This window comes from Camponotus floridanus, unplaced genomic scaffold, assembly GCF_003227725.1.
Source record: "Camponotus floridanus strain SB8 unplaced genomic scaffold, Cflo_v7.5 scaffold6, whole genome shotgun sequence".
NCBI lineage: Eukaryota > Metazoa > Arthropoda > Insecta > Hymenoptera > Formicidae > Camponotus > Camponotus floridanus.
In genome coordinates, this window is record NW_020229769.1 from 3,196,286 (window position 1) to 3,218,617 (window position 22,332).

The 22,332-nt window shown below is 34.4% G+C and overlaps 1 protein-coding gene across 2 annotated transcripts in view; it reads right to left on the reverse strand.

Moving 5' to 3' along the window:
• Positions 1-1,236: 1,236 nt before the first annotated feature.
• The window catches only part of LOC105253347 (guanine nucleotide-binding protein G(o) subunit alpha), a 29,967-nt gene continuing 8,871 nt past the window's right edge, over positions 1,237-22,332 (reverse strand). For both annotated transcript variants that reach the window (XM_011261322.2, XM_011261321.3), the window contains exons 3-9: positions 17,778-17,820; positions 13,989-14,130; positions 12,561-12,721; positions 8,350-8,478; positions 7,560-7,689; positions 6,394-6,547; positions 1,237-6,319 (exon numbers count right to left, since the gene is read on the reverse strand). In XM_011261322.2, coding sequence (XP_011259624.1) covers positions 6,132-6,319; positions 6,394-6,547; positions 7,560-7,689; positions 8,350-8,478; positions 12,561-12,721; positions 13,989-14,130; positions 17,778-17,820 — 947 coding nt within the window. In that variant the 3' untranslated portion in view covers positions 1,237-6,131. The remainder of the gene's footprint in view (positions 6,320-6,393; positions 6,548-7,559; positions 7,690-8,349; positions 8,479-12,560; positions 12,722-13,988; positions 14,131-17,777; positions 17,821-22,332) is intronic.

Below are 22,332 nucleotides of genomic sequence, written 5' to 3' on the forward strand. Positions count from 1 at the left end.
CTGTGTGCGAACTTAAAACGAGCGAACGATGTCAAGTATATGTACGTGTACGTACATGTTCGCGTAGACATTTAGTTGTTACGTTTTTTCTTTTTTTTTTTGGTTCGATTTGGTACGTGACTAGAAATGCTACACACATATGCGCCATTCATCCGTCTACGCGCCCGCACACATACACACATAAAAGTATGACTTAGCAGTAGTATAACTAATACGTATCACTATATTTATATATGTATAATTATATATATGTATAATTATATATATATTACTCGTCGCAATAGCTTCTATCGGCTGTCTATATAATTAAGCTAATTTTACAACAATATGGCAATCATGGTGAATAATGAACAGCTACGTTATCGCGAGACTACAATAACACTAATCTTAAAGACGATAATACAAAATAAAAGAACTCGTATCTTGCATACAGTTTCAAGCAAAATTAAGTCGCACTTTACGCCATGAAATAAATCGCACTATACACAGGCTCTCCGCACATACAACATTTTTAGATTCATTGTGGAAATTTCGCAACTTTAATTCATTATCAAGTAAAATAACTTTAAATATAATTAATACATATTATATATTTAATGAATAAAACATATCGAAAATATTTTAATAAAAAAAAGAGTAAAATGAAAAATATCTGACATGATATGTGATGTACAGAATTATCATTTTTGTAGAATATATTTTTCTACAAAAAAAAAATAGAAAATTTTATATGTTACGTATAAAAATAATTATGCACAAAAATTGCTATTGTTTTATAATACAAAATTGCGACATTTTCACGTATTATTGCTATCGCAATAAACAGAAACAAAATAAAATTTACAAAAGCATAATTTTTTCACTATCCTAGATTATCAAATCCTTTTTTATCAACGAGCTTGATTTATTTCGTGCAAATTCCTTTTCACATCCTTGAATTCCCAATTCAAAATTCACACTTTTGATCAAACTGTCTCGTCAATGAAATCGCGATCGCACTAAGCAACTTTTCTTTCGCTTTGCTTTCCTTATTTACTTATGTGATTCACAAATTGATATGAAAACGACATGGATCAGTGCGCAATCGCTACATCGTTATATGTTAACACATTAAATATTTGTAGAATGTATTTGAAGAGACAATTTAGAATAACAAACTAAAATAATCTATTATTTATTTGCGTTTCTATAAAAATAAAATAAAATAAAAATGGAACAAAAAAAATAAAATAGACAATAGAAATTTCATGTAAAATAAATCTTTGAGCTCATCATCGTCATAAATAATTCAGAAAATATTCTAATTTTTCGAACAGATTTCATACATCCTTTAGACATTATTATCGTTTCAAATTTCATTATTAATATGTGAATTTGATTTTCAGAAAAAAATCAATCTTCGGATGTTGAAGTACGAACTAGGCCACCCTGGTGAGATTATCAAAATATCGGATCATCACGCTCGATCCGATGTCGGGACCCATTGTGATCGATTGGGAGACGAATGTGAGGTGACGTTGAAAACGAAAGTGAAGTGTGTGTCGCGAAATGTGCTGCGAAGGGAGAGGAGCTCGCTTACACATGTGCGTGCCATGAGAAACAACGGAGATGCGGAAGAGGAAACGGTCATGAGGCCTCACCGATCTGCACGATCACGTGGCTCTACGTCTCGGGTAAGTATATTTTACATATATACGATATACATATACATATAAACTCGAGACGTGTCCATCATTGCGATTGAATCGTATCTGTCGGTCTCGCGTAACGACTTGTGCGATCATCGCCTCCAATTCATTTCTTGCCGGTCTATTAAATATTATTATCTCACTAATTTTTATCAATCTTACTGATTTTTCTTACAATACTTCTCATTCTCGGATACCGATCTCTCACATTTGAAAACTACGGTTAAGATAGTTCAATCAAGCCGACTTGTTGCGCTCACGACCGTCTCCGATACCGATCTCGCAACCATTTCCGTCCTATGCCGCCCGTTTCGCCAAAGTTTCTCGCCTCTTACTCGGGAATTATGCGTCCCACACGTGTACACAGAAACATCATCGCTTACATCGCTTTTCTTAATGTTGAATCATTTATAAGCTAGTAACGCAGTAAATCGGTAGACTCTTACAAATATATTCTCGCGTATCACCCCATTCGCACCCTAGCGCTTTTAAAATAACACATATTATTCTCAGCGTCTCGCGCGCTTGATATCTATGAACATTAGATAATTAAATTTTTACGTGTGTTTGCCCCAACCCTCTCTTTCCCAGACCCTTCGATCTTTTCGTGTTCATACGTCTCGCAAGACGTTTCACCGTGTCGCCGACGATGGTTGACTAGAGCCGAGAGACGACGATCTCCGGGCGTGATAGCGATTTAACGATCGAACGTTGGGGTCGCATCGTCGCCAGAATCGTTCGGCCTGTCGCGAATTTTAAATTTGCGCGAAACTGATACGAAGACAAATAAAGCAGCAGCGTGAATTCTCGATTTCCCAAAGGATAATTTGCGCAAGATAAAGAATTTCTCTCTCTCTTCCAGGCATCGTTTGCCCTTGCACTCGAATCGGCTTCGCGCAATCACGGCGATACGATAAGTCGCGCGAATAACCGAAGATTTGACTGATATCGCGACCGATATGTCGATCACTTCTTCGTGAATGAGAGATCGGCCGAATTCTCGTATATAATTAACTTCCTTCAAATAGTCATAGTAGCTCTATACTTATTAAACTGGTATAGTTAATGACAATCTGAAGCTGCTGGTCCAACGGTGGGAAAAAAGACTGAAAAAAAACCGATGCGTCCGATCGAATCCTCGTATCGCGCGACAACAACCGAAAATATCAAATCTCATGTTTTATCGCTTTTTTCTCTTTCTCTTTCTCTCTCTCTCTCATTCTCTCTCTCTCTCTCTCTCTCTCGCTTGACAGAAAGCGCAGCTTAACGGCTCCGCTCGATATTCTATAACGTTAGCTAGACTAAAAGTTAAGTCATGCGCATTGGCACGCGCTATTTGGTACGTTTCATTTTGAGACCTCTTACATAGTTCCTCTTTTTGGTTTCCGTATAAATACTTTATCCCTAAAGTCGTGATTAGCTCATCAATCCTTCTGCTGGTGACGCCTCGATGCCATCGATTATTCGCGGATAACGGGTGTTGATAAAGCGTCAACTGCCGACACTCACGCTCGTTCGATACTTAAAGATTAAATATGATTCAAGACTACTATTATGCAATGTATGAATAGCATCACTGTCACACTTTCGACACTTGCTTCTAAAGTATCGATACTTTGCGGCGTTGGTATCAATTATGATGTGATCAATGGTACGAAATACTCGATACTTCTGAAGAAAGTCTATACCCGAAATCTAAAAGAGATGTCTAGAGAGGTTTAGATATTCAAAAAATGCATCATTCAGTATCTTCGGAGATTACGTTCTTTTTTAAGCATCGAACGAATACAAAATATCAAGATTTATGCCCGATATTTTCGAACGTCTCGCTTTAAAAACAACCCTTGGTCCATCCTCGATATACCGTGTACAAGTCACACGTTCCCATTTACCCTTTCATCGGGCAATCTGTCGTCGTCTCTCCTCTTCCAAGGACATGATTATCCTCGCCCGGGTTTCAAACAAAGTGACGACATCAGACGACAAAACGGAATCGCAATTTCAAGACGATGCGACGGATACGATCACGCGAAGGGAAATGGACTGACCAACTTCATCGGAAGGACGAAACGCGTCGGCGAGGAAAGTCACGATGATTATCCAGACAGGGACTTTAGAGATGAAGAAAAACGCGTCGACTCGCTGACAAGACTAGACATAGACATAGAAGCACAGTCTTACAGGATTCGAGTTGGGATCGCGAATTGGACACAGTTGTAGATTCTACGTTTTCTTCTCTCGGGTTTGAAAGTCGTGTTCTACTCATACCATTCCGCTTCTGTCTTCTATCACGTCTCGTGTTATCCTCAGATTCTTCTAAATGGATCTAATACGCGCGTGTATTCTTCTACTCGCGCCTATCTCCGTTGCCTTTTCACCCTCTTTCATTCCGACGCGAAAGCTAATCGTCAGGAGACGCGTGGCATTCGAACGATGCGACGTGACGATGCGTCACCGGCCGTTTCTCTTGCCCGTATCTTCCCCTCTCAACGCAATAACTCTCGTGTAATAAAATATAGCTTATGCGAGATAGCCGAGTACAGTACGATTGTGCGCAACGAGATTCACGCCCGTCCCGGAACACGTTACACACGTGCTGGTTACGCGCACCTAAATATGAGGTCCCATATGTGCATCCTCTCGTACAACACTTCCCCCTGTCCTCTCATCCATCCGTCACTCTCTTCCCCCCCCCCCCCCCGTATATTGAACTTAATCAGCGGTATTGTCGATACACCCCATAGAAAAAACGAAAAGGAAGAAAACGAAGCGTTTAGAAAAATACACTCTCAGGATTCCCCGCTATAGCATTTGTTTCGCATTTGTTGCGCAGGATGTCCCAAAAATTGTACACGCTCATGCATACACGTGTGTCGTTTCTGCTTGTGACAGTGAAATCTTGAATCACTATCAGTAATGTCGATAACAACGTCAAATATCTCGTAAGAAGTCTCGCTATTCCGCAAAAAGTTTCTTTGATATCTGCAATATATTCCGTGCGCGCGCAAATAAGATTCTGCAAATTATTTCATAGAGATTTGACACAATTTTTTTCACTTTCTTCTAATATTTCTATTCGGGATATATTTTTCAAAGCGAACGGATGATTCAACGTTGCGAAGATTTCTCAGGTTGATATCTCGTATATATTCTGTATATTCGTGTACATGTATGATGATAAAAGTATATTGACACATGACTCACAGTGATGATCATTAATAAAGGAATCAACTTTTCCGCTGCGAAATAATTATGCGTGTAATATGTGCGTATAGATCGATATCTGTGCCTATAATCAGTTTCTGTGCGCAGGAATATCCCGTGTGCGTGATCGTTATATTAACTGTACAGCAATTATGCGGTATGGAAATGACGTAAAGTAAAAAAAAAAGTAAATCTAACGTTATATTGATATAGAAATAATTAATCGAGCTTGGAAACTTCGCAGTATCGATACATTACACTCTTACGTTACAAAATGCGCCGCTTTTCAGTTGCCTTCTCTATTTATCAAAATGCAAATCTGGAAAGGACTCTCGGGAAATACGTCCAATCGCGAATGTGCGGATGTGCCGTTGAATGAAAAGAGACGTAAGAGAATATCTAAACATGTGTATATAAACAGAACTTTGAGTGCGCTTAATAATCTGTGTGCGAAAGTTGTGAGTAAAGATTTCGACTCGTGTGCGTGGCGCGCACGCATGACTTTTCTCTCTTTTTTTCTTTGCGTCATGGAATGCTCGAGCGTGTCTCGAGAAACGAGAACGAAGCCGAAGATCGCGGTACAAAAATGCTCGAGCAATCTCGATGTTCACAAGAGGACAAGATGATGCTATCGCGATCGATTAATTCGCGACTAGAGATCTCTATTTTCGTATCAGGATCCTCGCATTTTCATTGCCGTTAATGGTCAAACAATGCGCGCGTTCTGCGACACATTTTTCACCATGGAGAGAAAACGGGTTGTAAAAATGCGAGCGAATAATTAAAATTCCCTTCATTTTTCTCCGCGTGAATTAAGAACGTAGACGTTGCCAACGAATCCGCCCTCGATCGCTTCGATCTCGTTTCCTGGGAAAACGACATCTATTCCGCCCAAGAGAATCGGAGCCAACAATGGCTCATTCTTAAAACATGCGTTCCCTCCATAATCGATCGTTCTTCCACATTGCCGAGGAGCGTGCCGTTTCTCGACATCACGAACCATTGAATGATGTCGACTTCTCGGATTCGTTAATATAAGACAAGACAAACTAAACGCGTTCCGCTACGTTCTGTTTAGCGTTGGTAACGAAAGGAATCGTCCCTCTCTTTCTCTCTCTTTCTCGAGCCGGAATGGAATCGAAACAAGCTTCGAACCTGCTGAAATATGTCGTCCGGCCAGTCGTGTCGTGGTAACGTTTTCCTCCTCCGTTTGCGCTTAACGTAGAATACAGAATTAGCCTAATAGAGACCGCAGCCGCGCAGATTATTAGCGATAATGACGTCTGTGACTGCGTCGAACACAAATTGAATGTTGTTCGTGTCGGTGGCACAGGTCGTATGGCAGTAGATCTCCTTCGTGGTCGATTTATTCTTCGCTTCGAACTGCGCCTGGATGTATGCAGCCGCTTCGCCGTACTCTTGCGCACCTACAAGCATCCAATAAACTCGTTAGTAAGTAAGACAAATGAGAATAATAATAGCGCGTATAAGACGCACTTACCAGCGTATTCGGGAAAACAGATTGTAAGAGGAGACTTGCGGATTTTCTCTTCGAAAAGATCCTTCTTGTTCAGGAAGAGAATAATCGAGGTGTCGGTAAACCATTTGTTGTTGCAGATCGAGTCAAACAACTTTAAGCTCTCTTGCATTCGGTTCTGTAAAATGTCAGAAGGATATCATGTGATTTTGTCCGTTTACACGTGAATAGATATTTATACGGCCTGATATTTCCACGCGAAATGTGGATAAACTTTTATAAAACTTCTCCCCTCTTTTTTGCAAAATATAATAATCGATTAAGCGCGAAAGGATTAATCACGACCCATTTACGTAACCACATTATTATAAATAGTGCACGTATAATTCAAGCCGACGATTTATAAGATCCACTTTAAGTACGATATTGTAGTTGAAGCGATCCTTTTATTAATGACGAATGTGATTCATTCGCTCCGTATGGTCCATATAGATTCGTGATGGACTGGCGATACAGGTCATGATAGGCATCAACATTGGTGAGATGATAACGCGCACGTGTCACTATGCACGCAAACGGAGAGTTCAATGGAACCTTCCCACGTGCAGCGACCCCGGCAATTGATCTCTTGATTCTTCGGAGCTTCAGTTTACGCGTCACGTTCCTAATTTTGGGCTCGATATTCTTCTGACGAATCGTACGTTCAACCCGGTATCAACCGTGCCTAAGATTATCCCGCTCAATATAATCGCATGAATGCGCACATTTGCAATTGAACGAATGGAGAAAGAAACCGGTTGATTTCTATCGTTTCTTGTGGATTAAAAATATAATTCTCATTTAAGTATTGAAATAACTTATATTTAAAAATGTGATGTCGACTACAACGCGAAAATCGTCATAATTTCTGCGTGTTTTGATATTACGAATTTTTTATAAAAACGAATTTATTATATTTTTATTATTATATTTTAATTCGGCGCGCATGATACAAGTTTTAATATTAATAACGTGTTTTAATGCAATATAAAATTATATATTGTCATGAATATATTATCATAAAATATTATTATTTTGCGATAATAATATATTTATGACAATATGTAATCGTTTCAAGATTATGAAAGGGCAAATAAGGTTCAGAATTTTGAGATGATGAAAGGATCAAATTAAGGATATATCGTACTTACCGTCGTTTCATCCTCATGCAAAACCTGATCGTATTCGGACATTGCCACACAAAAAATAATTGCAGTCACATCCTCGAAGCAATGAATCCATTTCTTACGCTCGCTCCTCTGACCACCAACGTCAAATAATCTAGCGAAAAAAGAAGATAAAAATAATCATAATTTCTCTCTCTTTTATTGTTACTTTATTTTAGAAAAAGATAATCTTGATAAGAAAAAATAAGAAATATTTATTAACGTCAATATTTGTATCTAAAGTCGTATCAAACTTTTATACTATATTTCCGAGTACACAGTCGCGTCATTTAATTAACTCTTAATCGACATTTAATTTCCCTGAGAGACCAGGCGGCTGATTTAATGGAGATCTAATGTCACCTCGACACGCTCGATTTTCAACAGCTAATGATGTTAAGAGTCCCACAAATCGAGAAAGAAATAGAGTCAACGCTCGACAAGCGAGCCCTCGAATTTTCAGAGTAATGACTCACTTTACGCTGACCATTCATAACAAGATAGTCACCTCGTGTCTCCGAAATGCCGCACTCGCCCACAAGATTACAAACATGAGTCACATAATGAAGCAAGAGCGATTAATATCGTTCATTTATTGCGCCATCGGACGCAAGACGATTCTACATAAAATCACGAATCTGTATATCTGAACTTATTTCTAATTTAATTTATTAATTTCTTTATATATTTAATTTACATAAATTAAATTTTTTATTTAATTTTCATAAATTAAATTTTTTTATTTAATTTTTTGTATAAATTAAATGTAACTTACTTGAAGTTGAGGTTTTTGAAAGAAAAGTGGACTTCCACGATTCCTGTCGTTTTCACTCGGGTTCTGAGAATATCCTGTTCTGTTGGTTGATATTCCCTGGCTCCTAATCGATCCAAGTCGTCCAGGAAGCTATAAAAAACAACGGATTCGTGAAAATGTAGCTATATCGTATTGCAGGATGTAACTGTTATACATTAGAGACATCTTTATTTTGATATCCAGAGTATCTTGACAATTAATTTTAATGATAAAAATTAATATTGGTAAATTTATTATGTATATTTTATTTTGAATATCTCTAACTTTTAATGATAATGAATTCCGATTTGTTCATTTGTGTGCGATTCTTTCTTTATAACACAATTATCATTATCTTAACAATTATCTTTAAATTTATCTTTAGATTTATCTTTATAACAACAATAAATTCTCGATCAAATAACAATTAATTGGCAATAAATCTACTCGTATAATAAATCCAGGTTCGATTCCGAATGATTAGTTTGACAGAGATGGAAGCTAGGGCGCGGTTTGCAACAAGTAGCGGGCAGATATAATAAATGGCGTTACTCGGGTCTTGGTAAACTACCGTGCGAACTGGCTGACTGCAAGCAACGTTTCCAACAGTGCGAACGTGTTAAAAGTTTCTCGCCAATTTTGTCTGTAAAATCGACGCATTACTTACAACTTAACGCTTATCAAAACGACAATTAAATCTGATTAAATATTTTTTTTAAATATATTATCTTATTATATAAGATATCTGCAAAGATAACAATAGAAAAAAATATAATAGAAAAATATAATAGAATATAATAGAAAAAAAATTTATGAAATATTTGTGAGTCATTGGTTTTGTTTTAGCTATATATCGTAAATAGAATATATATTATATTCTAACAAATATATTTCTCGATATTGAATTTGGAATGTTGGGGATGTGAATATAAAATATTAAATTGATAAATGTATGGAATACCTAATATCGATGATGAATGCTTGGACATTGAGTGCTAAGAATAATTATTTTTCAAAGCGAGAAATATCAGGTGACAATGATTCAACAATCGTTGAATTTCCGTATTACGTCCAAAATTATATAATTTCATGATAATTTCCAAGAAGTAGAAGAGAGAGAAGTTAAAACCATGAGGAGAAACCACGCAAGCGCCATCTTTCTAGGCCATTGCTCACGGCGTTTAAGGGTTGCAAGGTAAGAAATGTCATTCCTTTTGGCTACGTAATGAAAAAAAGAATCAGATGAAAAGAGAAGCAATCGGAAGCTGATGATAAAGAGGACATAAATGCATTTCTGACAAGGAGAAAAGATGCAAAGAGTAATAGCAGGAAAATATGAGAGAATAAGAAATGTTTCAATGGAATAAAAGAGTCCAGAACATGAAGAAGCGAAAGAGAGAAAGAGAGAGAGAAAGAGTGCGCAGGAAATGGAAGGATAGATTAAACCAGGGAGAGAGGAAGAACATCGAGCCGCCATCGAGGATCTGATCTGACGATTTAGGACACGTCAAACTCGAGGCGAACGAGAGAGTCCAGATAACATTTTTTTAGAGAAGGAAAAAGTTGAGATTTCTCCGATTGGAGAAAAAACGAAAATGAAGAGAGCGAGAGAGGAACGAATAAAATGGGGAGAAAATAGGAAAGATGTTGTATTCCGGAACCCGGTCGGCCATCTTGGCCGTGTGCCACGTGACACGGGCGTGGCGTGACGTCATCGGCGATCAATAATGACGAGAGCGAGGGAGAGGGAGTGAACCTCGAAGAAAGAGATAAGAGAAAGAGAAAGAGAGAGAAAGAGAGAGAGAGAGAGACTGACTATGCGCGTACTTCTCATACATTTCAACTATCAGAGCCCGCCACCATCGTATCATCCCCTCTCCCCCCATCCGGTTTTTCCCCCTTTCGAACGACCCGATCTTCCGCCAAACCTGTCGCATCTCCCCGACGCCCACCCCTCGCGACTTCTTCCTCGGGAAATTCGCGTTACCCTCTTCCGGTCTCCTCGCGAAATGAAGTCTTATTAGCTTTCGAAAGTGCGCGTTCCATGGAAGTTCTTGGGGATTGTTCATGCACGAGAATTGTCCCTCTTTACGGAATGTTCATTTTTCACTTGAAAAGGTTCACAGCGTATTAATGATGTATTCTTTGACCGACTCGCGGTTGATTTTTTCTAATCAAAATATCCGAGTATTTTAAAAGTTACAAGATTCGATTGGCAAGGCCTCCCTTTCCGCAAATTTAAAAATTTGTCAAAATTTCAAGAGTGTAATTTTATATGAATGTAATATACTTTGTATATTTTTCAACGCGAAATGTTTGCAATGATAAAGAAGAATTCTTTAACCGTGACTTCTTCTAAAATTAATTATAACGTATTATATAAGACTTTCGATATATGTCGTAAGGTGTATCATAAATTGCTGTTTTGCCGTATCATAAATAGCTATTTTACCGTGGAATTCATAACAGTATCTGTTTATTTGAACAAAATTTCGTGTATTAATATCAACGAGGCCATTTCTGTCTTATACATACAGATATTCCGTGGGTGGTATAGTTATAGGCGTGTGTTGCTCTGTTCTATAAACATATTTCTGATTGATGCAAATGCATGTGACGTAAACAATATTTGAAAATTGGACTCGCTATTTTTTTTTTCTTCACGACTTCGATTGTAATATCGTCGCTTTCATCGAAAAGGCAACGGTTTATACACAATTTTACCACGAGTACGGGTCTCCACCCTCGATGAATGATATATTAAGTGATGGCGGGGAGGATGTGTGTGCATGTGTATGCATGTGTGTGTATGTGTGTGTACTTGCATGGGTAATAAGTACGCGATAACGGTATCGTGCAACCCCGGTGCGAAACCGCAGTGCGGTTCATTAAAACGAAAGGACGGCGCCAGAAACGGAATAAGCCTGCGTAGCGAGCTGAAGAGAAAAAAAAAAAAAGACCGCCGCTTTAATACACCGGTTATATATTGCATGCAGTAGGCAAACATGTATGCCGCCAGTAAAATCTACCGCTAATATCAGCACCGCAATAGTAACCATATGACGTGACATATATGTATATCGAGAAAATTGCGCGCGATTAAATCTCTCGTGATCAATCTGTTTGTACAGCGCTTCGATTTCTTTCAATGTCCAGCAAGGAAATTTTCAACGGGGTAAAAAGACGTTTGTGATTCTAGGGATTTATCTCATTTTGCGATTATTATTATCGTGAAAAATAAAAAACAATTACGAGTTTCGTGTAATTAAATTTAAAATGCAGAATTTAATGCCTGTATTTTTTTTTTTAATTTTGCGTTAATCGATCTCTAACACTATAGAAAAATTGATAGGAAAGAATATAGATAGGGAATATATGTGATTGTGTTTCACGAGAATAATTGTATTTGCTCCGATATCAGGAAAAAAACTTTCTTTTTTTTTTCTTAAATCGTTATTTGCGATAAACTCGCTGAGTACCGTCATTTGACTTTATCTAAATAGATAGATTCGCAGTCATCATTATAAGCGTTCAAGGTATTTCGTAAAAAAAAAAGTATGTTTAGTATGGAGATAACTGATGAAAGTATTGGAAAACGGTACTATACTCCGAGATACAAGCGCTACTACTAAAATCAATATCCAGCGAAGGGGCAGCGCGGAAATATGCCTGCGAAACGCACTGAGAGAGAGAGAGAGAGAGAGAGAGAGAGAGAGAGAGAGAGAGAGAGGGAGGGAGGGAGAGAGGGAGAGGAAAAGGGAGAGAGAGAGAGAGAGAAAGAGAGAAGAGACGACAGGTCTCGTGTTCAGGATGTTTCCTCCTTCCATCTCCATCCTTTTGAACATGCGAATTCTCAAGAGTGAAATTCAAGTCCTGTGAATACCTTCTTCGTGACAAAACCAGGGGCAAACTATTGCCGATGCAAAATTTATCCATTCAAAATTAACTTGTTACGCGAAATTTTCGCAGTATAAATTTTATTATTTTGCCTCAAAATTTTCGATTTAAGTAAAACAAATTTATGTAAGCTTATCTTAACTTGTAAATTTATAAAGGTATCTTAACTTGTAAATTTTATTGCCAATTTTAACAAAAGTTGTGAAGAAAAAACGGCTTTTCGTGCCGTTTTCGCGATGTCGGAAATTCTTGAGATTTACATATCCTTCGATAGAGTAAAACGCGTTTTCACTTACTATTTCGCGGAGTCGTTCAACTGATACTCGTTGCTCCTGCCAAAGCACTCCTGTACTCCATTGTCGGACCACAACCTCTTCATAGCCGCCAATAATTCTTCACTAAAAGGTTCCGTGTCTTCCATTCTTTGTATTACGTCGAACACCATTTTTGCGTCCGTCTGTAACATCACAAAATTTTGAATTTTTATATATCTGAAATATTCCTCTAATATTGAATAGCAAAATTTGCTTTGTCTCAAACTTTATCAAAGTGTCAATAATTCTACGCTTTGCGAATAATAATACATCACAATATGAGAAAGATATCGTAAAATGACATAAAATACATTAAACGGTTTAGCATCCTTCTATGTTTGAATATTTTCAATTTATAATTACTTGACTTAAAATACATTAAACGTTTTAGATTCTTCTTTGTTTGAATATTTTCAATTTAATTACTTGACAAGAATAATAATTCCAGTCGAAGTATTTCCCTACGAAATAATTGGAGTTAAATCTCTAGCATAAATTCAATATTAGATGTTTTGCAAGATCAACGTTCCTGGTATACAATTACATTTCGTAATTATAATAAATAATACACATTTTATGGTGATTTTCACATATTATCATACATCACTATTATATAATTACATCACTATAATTTATAATACGTTATACAATGGCATATTTGCATGTATGTATAAAGAGTTCTGTGTATTAAGGAGAAATAGTCAATAATTATTCGGGCGATCTTGGAAGCAAGCATTGGGGCAAGTCAAATCGCTTTACACGATCGCTTTAGACGATTAATCGACCAGGCAACACATCGTGATTCGCCGTTAAATGCTCCATTCATTAGATAACTGTCGGCGTTCAGTGAACCATATTCTGGATGTCATGTCATACTTCTCGCGCATTAAAATAACCACATGCAATATTTAAATAACACGAGATATGCGCGACTGATATGCTTGTAACATATTTGCATAATTTTACAATTGACATTTCATTGAAATTGAATAATATATCAAATACACTGGTATATACACAAACAACATAAGATTCTCGCATTAAAATAAAATATAAACTGCATCAACATATTAAATGATTGATAATTTTTCTGACGGATATTTTTTTCAAATTAAAAAATTTATATTTTGATAATAAAAATAAATTTCAAAAAATTATATACTGTTTATTAAAATATATAAATGTTATATTATCATACAATTTTGTCCAACTATAAAACAAGCAAAAGTGTTTGATTTATATTTAATTGTTAAAATTCGGTAAAACATGACTCAAAAATTATTGACAAATATTATTATGAAATAATTCTGAATACATGATACCATGTGCATTATAATTTAAAATTTATACACAGCTTGTTCTCGATAACAAATCGCTATTTTTAAAACATAACGCATAAATATACATTACCTCTCGCTCGTTGGTTGAAAAACTGATGCCCAGGTTAGGCATTGCTCTGAGAATAGCGACTAGAGATTGTATCGTGTTACTGTATACGACGGGTTTGTACTGCTTGAAGTCTTCCGGCGTGAAGCCGCTCTCGTGGATAATTCTGAAAGCAGAATCGGACTCGCTTTAGCATGTAAAACGGACGAAATATTATTATTGTAATTTTTGTTACAATATTATTATAATTTTATTATAATTTTTTTTCTGAATATATTAAAACAGAGAGAGTAAGAAGGTTCAAAACAGCATATTCTAAAAATATAAAATGCCACGCACTTGAAAGTAAAAATAATTTTCTGAAGGAACAAAATATGTGGCGTCGAGCATCATTAATATTTGTATTAATAGATAATAAGTGAATAAACCCATACTCCATTTAAATCTCTCTTACTCTTTGTCGCGAATAATTTGCGCAGTTTGCTATAATATATATGCGTGTCACGTACGCAACTGCTCGAATTAATGTATGTCACGTAGTGCATCGTATATGTAAATGTATGAATTGCAATGTACACTACGTACGTATATTAATGTGACTTACATGAATGCCCATACATATCGTAACAATGTTCAGAGTCAACATACGTGAGTTATAGAGTCAGCGGCATAATACATATATAAATGAAATCGCGCAATATTAGATATAAATTTTCATGTCTCTCAGTTAAATATATTTTTACTTCAATATAATTTTTAGAAAATAAAACATCTTTTTTCATTCTCTTATATGCAATATATGTTGTACTTAAACTCGATAAAATTCAAGACTTTCAAAAATGTAACAAAACATTAATTAATTATTGAGCATTTGTCTCTTTTAACAATTTTCCACACTATAGTTTTTTTCTTCATTATATTTATATTTTAAAATAAAGACACTTAAAAACTTTAATACTTTCAATAACGTAGCGCATTTCATTTCTTATCTTTAAATGTACGAAAGATATAAAAATACACTTTGAATGATTGAAATCGTTAATATTATTTATATATATATATATTTGTAACATTTTTTCTAATATGATACTCCTCGCTCCGTCAAAGCGACCACGCATAAAATGACAGTTAATGGCGCATTAATCCCAACAAAGAATATTATACTGCCTATTACGTTAATAAATGACACAGAAACATGCAGTAGTGTCCCTCTTCCCTTACTATTTCGAGAGTAACGATATTAACGACGGCATAAAGAGCATATTACGTACGCACGCACATATCATCGGATTTATGGCTACTTGCACGCGAAGGAAAACTAGGTATAAGGGTGTATGTAAACTCATGAGCTTCGCTCGCCTCAGGTATCCACTGTTTACTACATTTACGTGTATCGATAAATTATGCAGTTAGGATGTACAAGAGATGCAGTTGTACACAAGGACCCTTATTTTGAAAATACTATGAAACTACAGAACCCTGATTAAAAGAGTCTACTATATATTTTAATATTTAAATAAAATTATATTATATATTTTATTTAATATTAAATAAATAGCTTACATTTTATTTCATATTTAAATAAAAGATGCAATATTATATTAACGATATTCAATTTTTTTCTATTTTTTCTATAATACAATTAATATATATTATAAAAATATAAGAAGATTGCGAAATTTTCGTCCGCAGGCATTTCTGGCAACTCCAAACACCGTGAAATATAATGAAAATATCCAAGATAAAAACAATACATGCGCGGAATTAAAATATCGGTGCTATCGAAATGAAACGAGCATCCGTATTCGCGATCGCAGTTTCCTTTTCGTCGACGGAACATGCACAGCGGTAACTTTGTTCGTGGGGTCCCTTGAACGGAGCCCATTCATAGCGCAGGACACAGGAAAAGAGAGAGAGAGAGAGAGAGAGAGAGAGAGAGAAGAGAGAAAAAAAAAAAAAAGAAGAGAGAGAGAAGAGAGAGAGAGAGAGAGAGAGAGAGAGAGAGAGAGAGAGAGAGAAAAGAGAGAGAGAGAGAGAGACTCATTCCATCGGAGGGAAATATGTTAATCTAGACAAGAGAGTGCACGCGGTGGTGCTAACATCTCAAACGAGCGCGCATATCACGGAACAGCTGCTGTTCTCGAACATGTGCAAAAGGCCGTGACGGTATCGTTATACTGCCTAGAGTATCGATCTCGCCGAGGCGAGGCAACAGTTTGCCTCGAAATAATGCCGATGCACGGACACGAAAAGATTAATCTGTTTGCACGTGCGAGAGATGGACGCGCGCTATTCTACTTATCTTTGCGTCGCGACGACAATAATTCACGAGGAAATTGTGTGCATAACGTACGGCATAAAAAGTCCTTTGAAATATATATTCCAGGATTTATTTCTAATCAAAAGATTATATCCTGATAACGCTTTTGCGAAATATAATAGATGTAACGAATAAAGGAGGATCGAGTTTGCATATGATGAAATCAATTTTTTATGTAATTCTTACGCTTCCTATTAAAAGTTTTGGCAAATATATATTGATGGACACAGTTATACACAGACATATAAATATATATAGGCAATGTGCATTTTAAATGGAATTTTGATTAGATTTTGAAAACAACTTGAATCGTTACAATTTTTCATAGATTGATAAATGTAAGAGGAATTAAGAGAAACAAGAGGAAATAAATAAACGAGGAAAATCTATAAAGATGTCTATAAAATAATATAATTTAAATGATTTGATTTTCAAGTCAAATAGGTATGCGTTATAATTGAAACTATTTAACTTTTAGAAAGCAAACCGAATATATCTGGTTAAATATCTATTTCATTTCCGTATTATCAATACGTGTTATTTAAATTATCTTCTATTCTTGGGTGAATTTCTCGTTAAAATGTTAAATTCGGTTATTGCATTTCATACAAATAAAACTAAAAACTGAAATTAAATTGCTGATAATAATAAAATAATATAAATTATATTTATATTTAATTAATATAACTAATTTTTAATTATTATATTTAATTTATATAATTATAATAATAATATATAAAATTTTTTTATTAAGAGACGTAAACATATATGTTTTAATTCTACACAAGACAATAGTCAGTAAGTTAAGCAATGAAAAATCTAAGTCACAGAATGGTTAGGATTGTTGAGGATTAAGATAATCGCTGAATCCTTAAAATATGAAAATCTGGCAGTCTAGTCGAGGATCAGGAAAGAAGCGTGGGAAAGTATTTCTCGTAATTAGTCTGTGTGCAACTGACTGATGAGCGTTCACAAATTGGCATTTCCGCGACGTCGCGAAACATCAAAGGATGCTAGCCTTGTTTGACACTGCATTGTGCTATTGTATCCACGGTCCATTCTTGTCACATTCTTCCCATCGTCTCATTTTCCAGACGGAAGAGCCGTTAAATTTTCGGTTGAGAAGTCGAATGACGTAAAGTTCTCCTAATTACGAGCTGAATATGTGAGAATCATCCTCAATAGAATCATCCTCACCATTACGTAAGGAACTCTAATTTCAAATAATTTTTGATGCCGCATTTTTTCATAAAATTTAAACTTTATTTTCTAATATAATCGTAATAAATTTTAATTTAAAGATTCAAGAGTAACTTAAAAATTGTTGCATAATTAACTTTTAGGATTAATTATTTTAATTGGTAATTAGGAGCAATTGATACACGTTGCGGAACAAACAACAGAATGTAATCTCGTTTCAATAATAGAATTCCTCCCTTCGAAATGATAATTAATGTGCATGTAGTGTAAAGCGCTAAAGTGATTATACTCACTTCATTTGTTTCACGATAGTACTCTTGCCGGACTCGCCCGCTCCTGAAAAACAGAAAGAGAAACGTTAATTGAAGGCGGTCAATCTCGCGATTACGTATCATCGAATTACGTTGCAAAATACACTTTGCGCAACGAACAAAGGAAAGATAAGCGTCCTTGTGTTCTGTTTAATTTCAGATTGATTCTGCCTCAACAACTTGCGATTATAGAACTTTACAAAGATATTTTCTATCGAAAAGTGGCGATAAATAAATTCTATCCATCAAATTATCGTCAAAGAGAAATTCCTCAGATATATTAAATTCAGTAATAATTTTGATATAATATATTTTCATATAATAGGGGATTATTTTATAAACTAATAGTAGTATAAATCATGTAGATATAATTTTATTATAAAATTAGAATTAATATTTATATGATTTATACTTTATTATAAAATTATAATTAATCTACATAATTTATACTACTATTAGTTTATAGAATATTAATAATTATCAGAAAAAAGACGATTTTCGATACATCGCGAAAATCGAATCGAGGGTTAAAACAGCACGAATCGCGAATCATCGCGAAATTTATGCCGCTCTATTTAACCGAATACATCAACGGAACCCATTTTTCTTGCTAATCACAAGCCTCCGCCCTTACATTTTTAAAAGCACTTCCAGTGTAAGTAAGCATCTATAATAGCTACTCACGACTAGAATCGTTTAGTATCGACTGAATACACGTGAGATCTCGAGTGAGCACTCTACAGACGGCGACCGGGAAGAAAGGAGTCATCATCTCGAGACAACGATGATGATCCTCTCGTCGCACCTTTCTCGAGGGGGTAAAAGCATCGAATAAAACTATAAACGAGTTAAAAAAATTGTATAGAGTTTATCGGGATGGATTCATCGATCGGAGTTCCAAAACTGTTTACTCTCGATAGACCGATTGTATCTCAAAGTCTAGTAAGTCCTGTTAAACTCTAACTCTCCCGATAACTCTAGTTATATTCTATCGAACTTACTCTGTACATGCTATAGCGTATACTTCCGGATGAAATGTGTACTCATAATCAGAACCAAATTATATTTACTAGTGTCATAAAATTTAAAATCTATTTTACACTATACTGTTCTGTCAAATTTTGAAACTATTGATATGTAGCTTATGTACACACATGAGCATAATTTAAAACAAATAAGAAAACTTAAAACAGACAATCTTATCTATTTTAAATTAAGGAAAATGAATAATATATAAAATGTGAGAAATTTTGTCAATTTCTATTGAATATTATTAAGTGTAATATTTTTTAAATTATAACTTTTTCATTCAATGAACCTCTCTTTTAAATGCAAGGTTGAAAAATAATTGGAGTTATTTATAGCGACATTATCATTAAAATTATGTTTTTTCGTTTATTATAACGCGATAACGGCAATAGAAATTGTTTGTAAAGAATAGAGTAATTTTATGTAGAATTAATATATATTTTAGATGCCAAACAAATTTTTTAAAAATCACTTTTCAAATCTACAAATCTACGAATCTATTTTCGATATTTTTAAAAGCGACATTAATGATAATAATGATATTTATATAAAATATATAATAATTTTAGAGTAATTTTTTATACATAATATTTTTATAATAATTTTAAATCTTATCTATTTCAAATATATATATTTTTTTCCGAATAATTAAAAAGAAAGTTGGAAAAAGGTATTCAGATACTTTGTTCTCATTTTATATAGTCCCAAAAATGAATAAGATTCAAAAAATTATTATAATATTCTTATACATTTTATATCAATATCGATATGCTTTTGTTAATATTAAAAAATTATAAGGCTATCGAATTATTTTTTTAGATTTTTAGATATTTTTATCAGTAACTTATATAAAATAATAATAAGTTACTTTTCGAAAAAAAAGAAAGAAACGCTAATGTGTTACTTTTATAAAATAATTTTCCCTCCTTTGTCTAAACGTTATTTTTATGCGTCAGCTAATTATTACTAATATTGAGTCATTTAAACTATAAATTTACTACATAGGAAGTCATCTGATTCTCTGACATGAAACAAAGATATCTCATAATTAAGCCCTATGTTTTAAATAACAGCTCAGTCTTAGAGAAAAGAAATATTTAAAAAGATACTTCAAAAATAAACAAGATACTTAAAAATTAAAATAGCATAAATTGGAATAGATTCTACATATTAATTAATAGATTCTACATATTATAATTCTATATATTATAATACTTGAAAGATAAAATAATGATTGTAATACAATTGAAAAATATTGAATGTAATGTTTATTACGCTGAAAGATATCTCGTCCTTGTTACGTTTTACGAAATGTAGTGAATCATATTTTACTATACTCCCTTCTTTCAAGCATTTCGATCGACTTGTGCAAATATACCGCACCCTTTGCCATTTATTTCATTTTACATTGATATACGCATTCACAATATGTAATCAATGCTATTCTTAAATACACAAGGTATATTTGACTATGCTTATAGAAGCTTATATAAAACTTCTGAAAGAATAGATCGTTTAATAGATGAAATACGATTAATACGTTATTTAATAAAACAAAAATAAAAGAATATATATATATGTATGTGTATGTGTTTTATTATTTTTGTATTTTTAATATCTTTCTTGTTATTTTATATATATAAATTCCTTATACATAAATATTTATATATAATATTTATATATACATACACATATAAATATCTGCTTAAATTCTGTCATAATTAATCATAAAATTTTATAATCTTTGTAGCAATATCTTGTCATTTACACAAGTTAACTCGCTTACACTCGATATAAATAAAACTATTAAAATAAGGAATAAGAAAAATAAGGAAGCAAGAATTATTTTTTTTCTACTTGATTTAAGATCGAAGTAAAAAAAGATTGGTTTCTCGTTCGTTTTAATGTTTTATATTCCGACACGCTACAAAGTCGCGACAAAGACGTCTCAGTTGCTGACATTTAATACCATAAAGCACCCTTGCATCGCCTTGAAATTGCGCAACATGCATTTATATTTCGCAGCCAAGGCACCATTAATCGGATGAAAATACTCGCAGCCAATTTGCGCACGTACATGCATACATACGCACGTTCCACCGGCGAATGACGTCACTTGTTATACCAATAAACAGGACCCACATTTCGCTGGAAAACGTATCTTTCACGGTTCCAAACTTTAATCCGGACTTGCAATTTTTAGAATCTATTGTATTCTCCAAACAGGCGAATATAATGTGTCGTTAAAAACCTTAAGCTTCTGGTAAACCATGTTTCTTTTTGTAATAATTAAGTAATAAAATCTTATTTTTTATTCAATCTCAAAACGATTTTACTTTTCTCACATATTAATTTAAATCATAATTTGACATAATAATTGATATTGGATAATGCGATATTAATTAAAGTAAAATTGGATATTATAAATATAAGTTACATATTATGTAATATACATGTTATAATTCGCGATGCAAATCGATCTTCAGGAAAATCGGATGAAAATTAAAATCAATAACTATTTTTGGGATACCAGAGAATGTCTCAGGACGAAACCGGGAATGATGAAAGGCGAGAAAGTAAATTGAAAATATGCGAAGCAATTAGTATGCAGACGGATAAGCGGAGACAATATGCCGCGATGCATTTTATACCGCCCCCGCACTGATTTTGCTTTTAATTATAGCACGAGGTCGACGAAGAATTTCTCATTAAGACTTCGATGAAATCAGGAGCACAATTAGCGCACAACAATATCAATAAAATATAATGCAAATTTAATGACGAGAGCAATTATCACATCTGCGAAAGAAATTTGCTGACACAACATTCGTCTCATTAATATCGGATATTATTGACAAAAAGCGCGATAAAACACGAAATCGACACGTGAAGATTCATTTTAAATATACGACAATCAAGGGAACAAATATCAACATAACTAATTAATCTCATTATAAAAGAATTTATAAAATAATCTAATCGATTCCGAAAATCTTGCCGACTTGAAATATCGACGAAACAAATTTTTGAAAAATTCTTACGCTTTTGCCATTATTCGCGATAATTTTTGACGAGATAAAAAATTGTTATAAATAATTCCAATACCATCCAAGCACGTACATTCAGATTACGTCTGAAATATTTTCTTGAAATATTACCATTAAGAGAATCAATTGGATGTTCTATTTTTATACACATACGTATATATCCTGTATGATACAGCTGTGATGCGGAAAACGACTCGATCGACGATAAAAAAAACGCGTTGAAATCGCAATCTTAAATTATTCTCTTAAATTCTCCGTCTTCAGCATGAAAAAAATCTGACGATAGACTTTTCCTGTCGACTAAAAATTTCATAACTCTCAACCCTTTCCCCCTCCTCCCTCCCCCTGTAACCCGAGGGAAACATGTGGCAGCAGTATGTGTCTCGGTAAATATCAGGTTCCCTGACATTCTTCATCAAGTCGCCGATAGATATCACGAAAGTTAGAGACCTGTGGAAAAG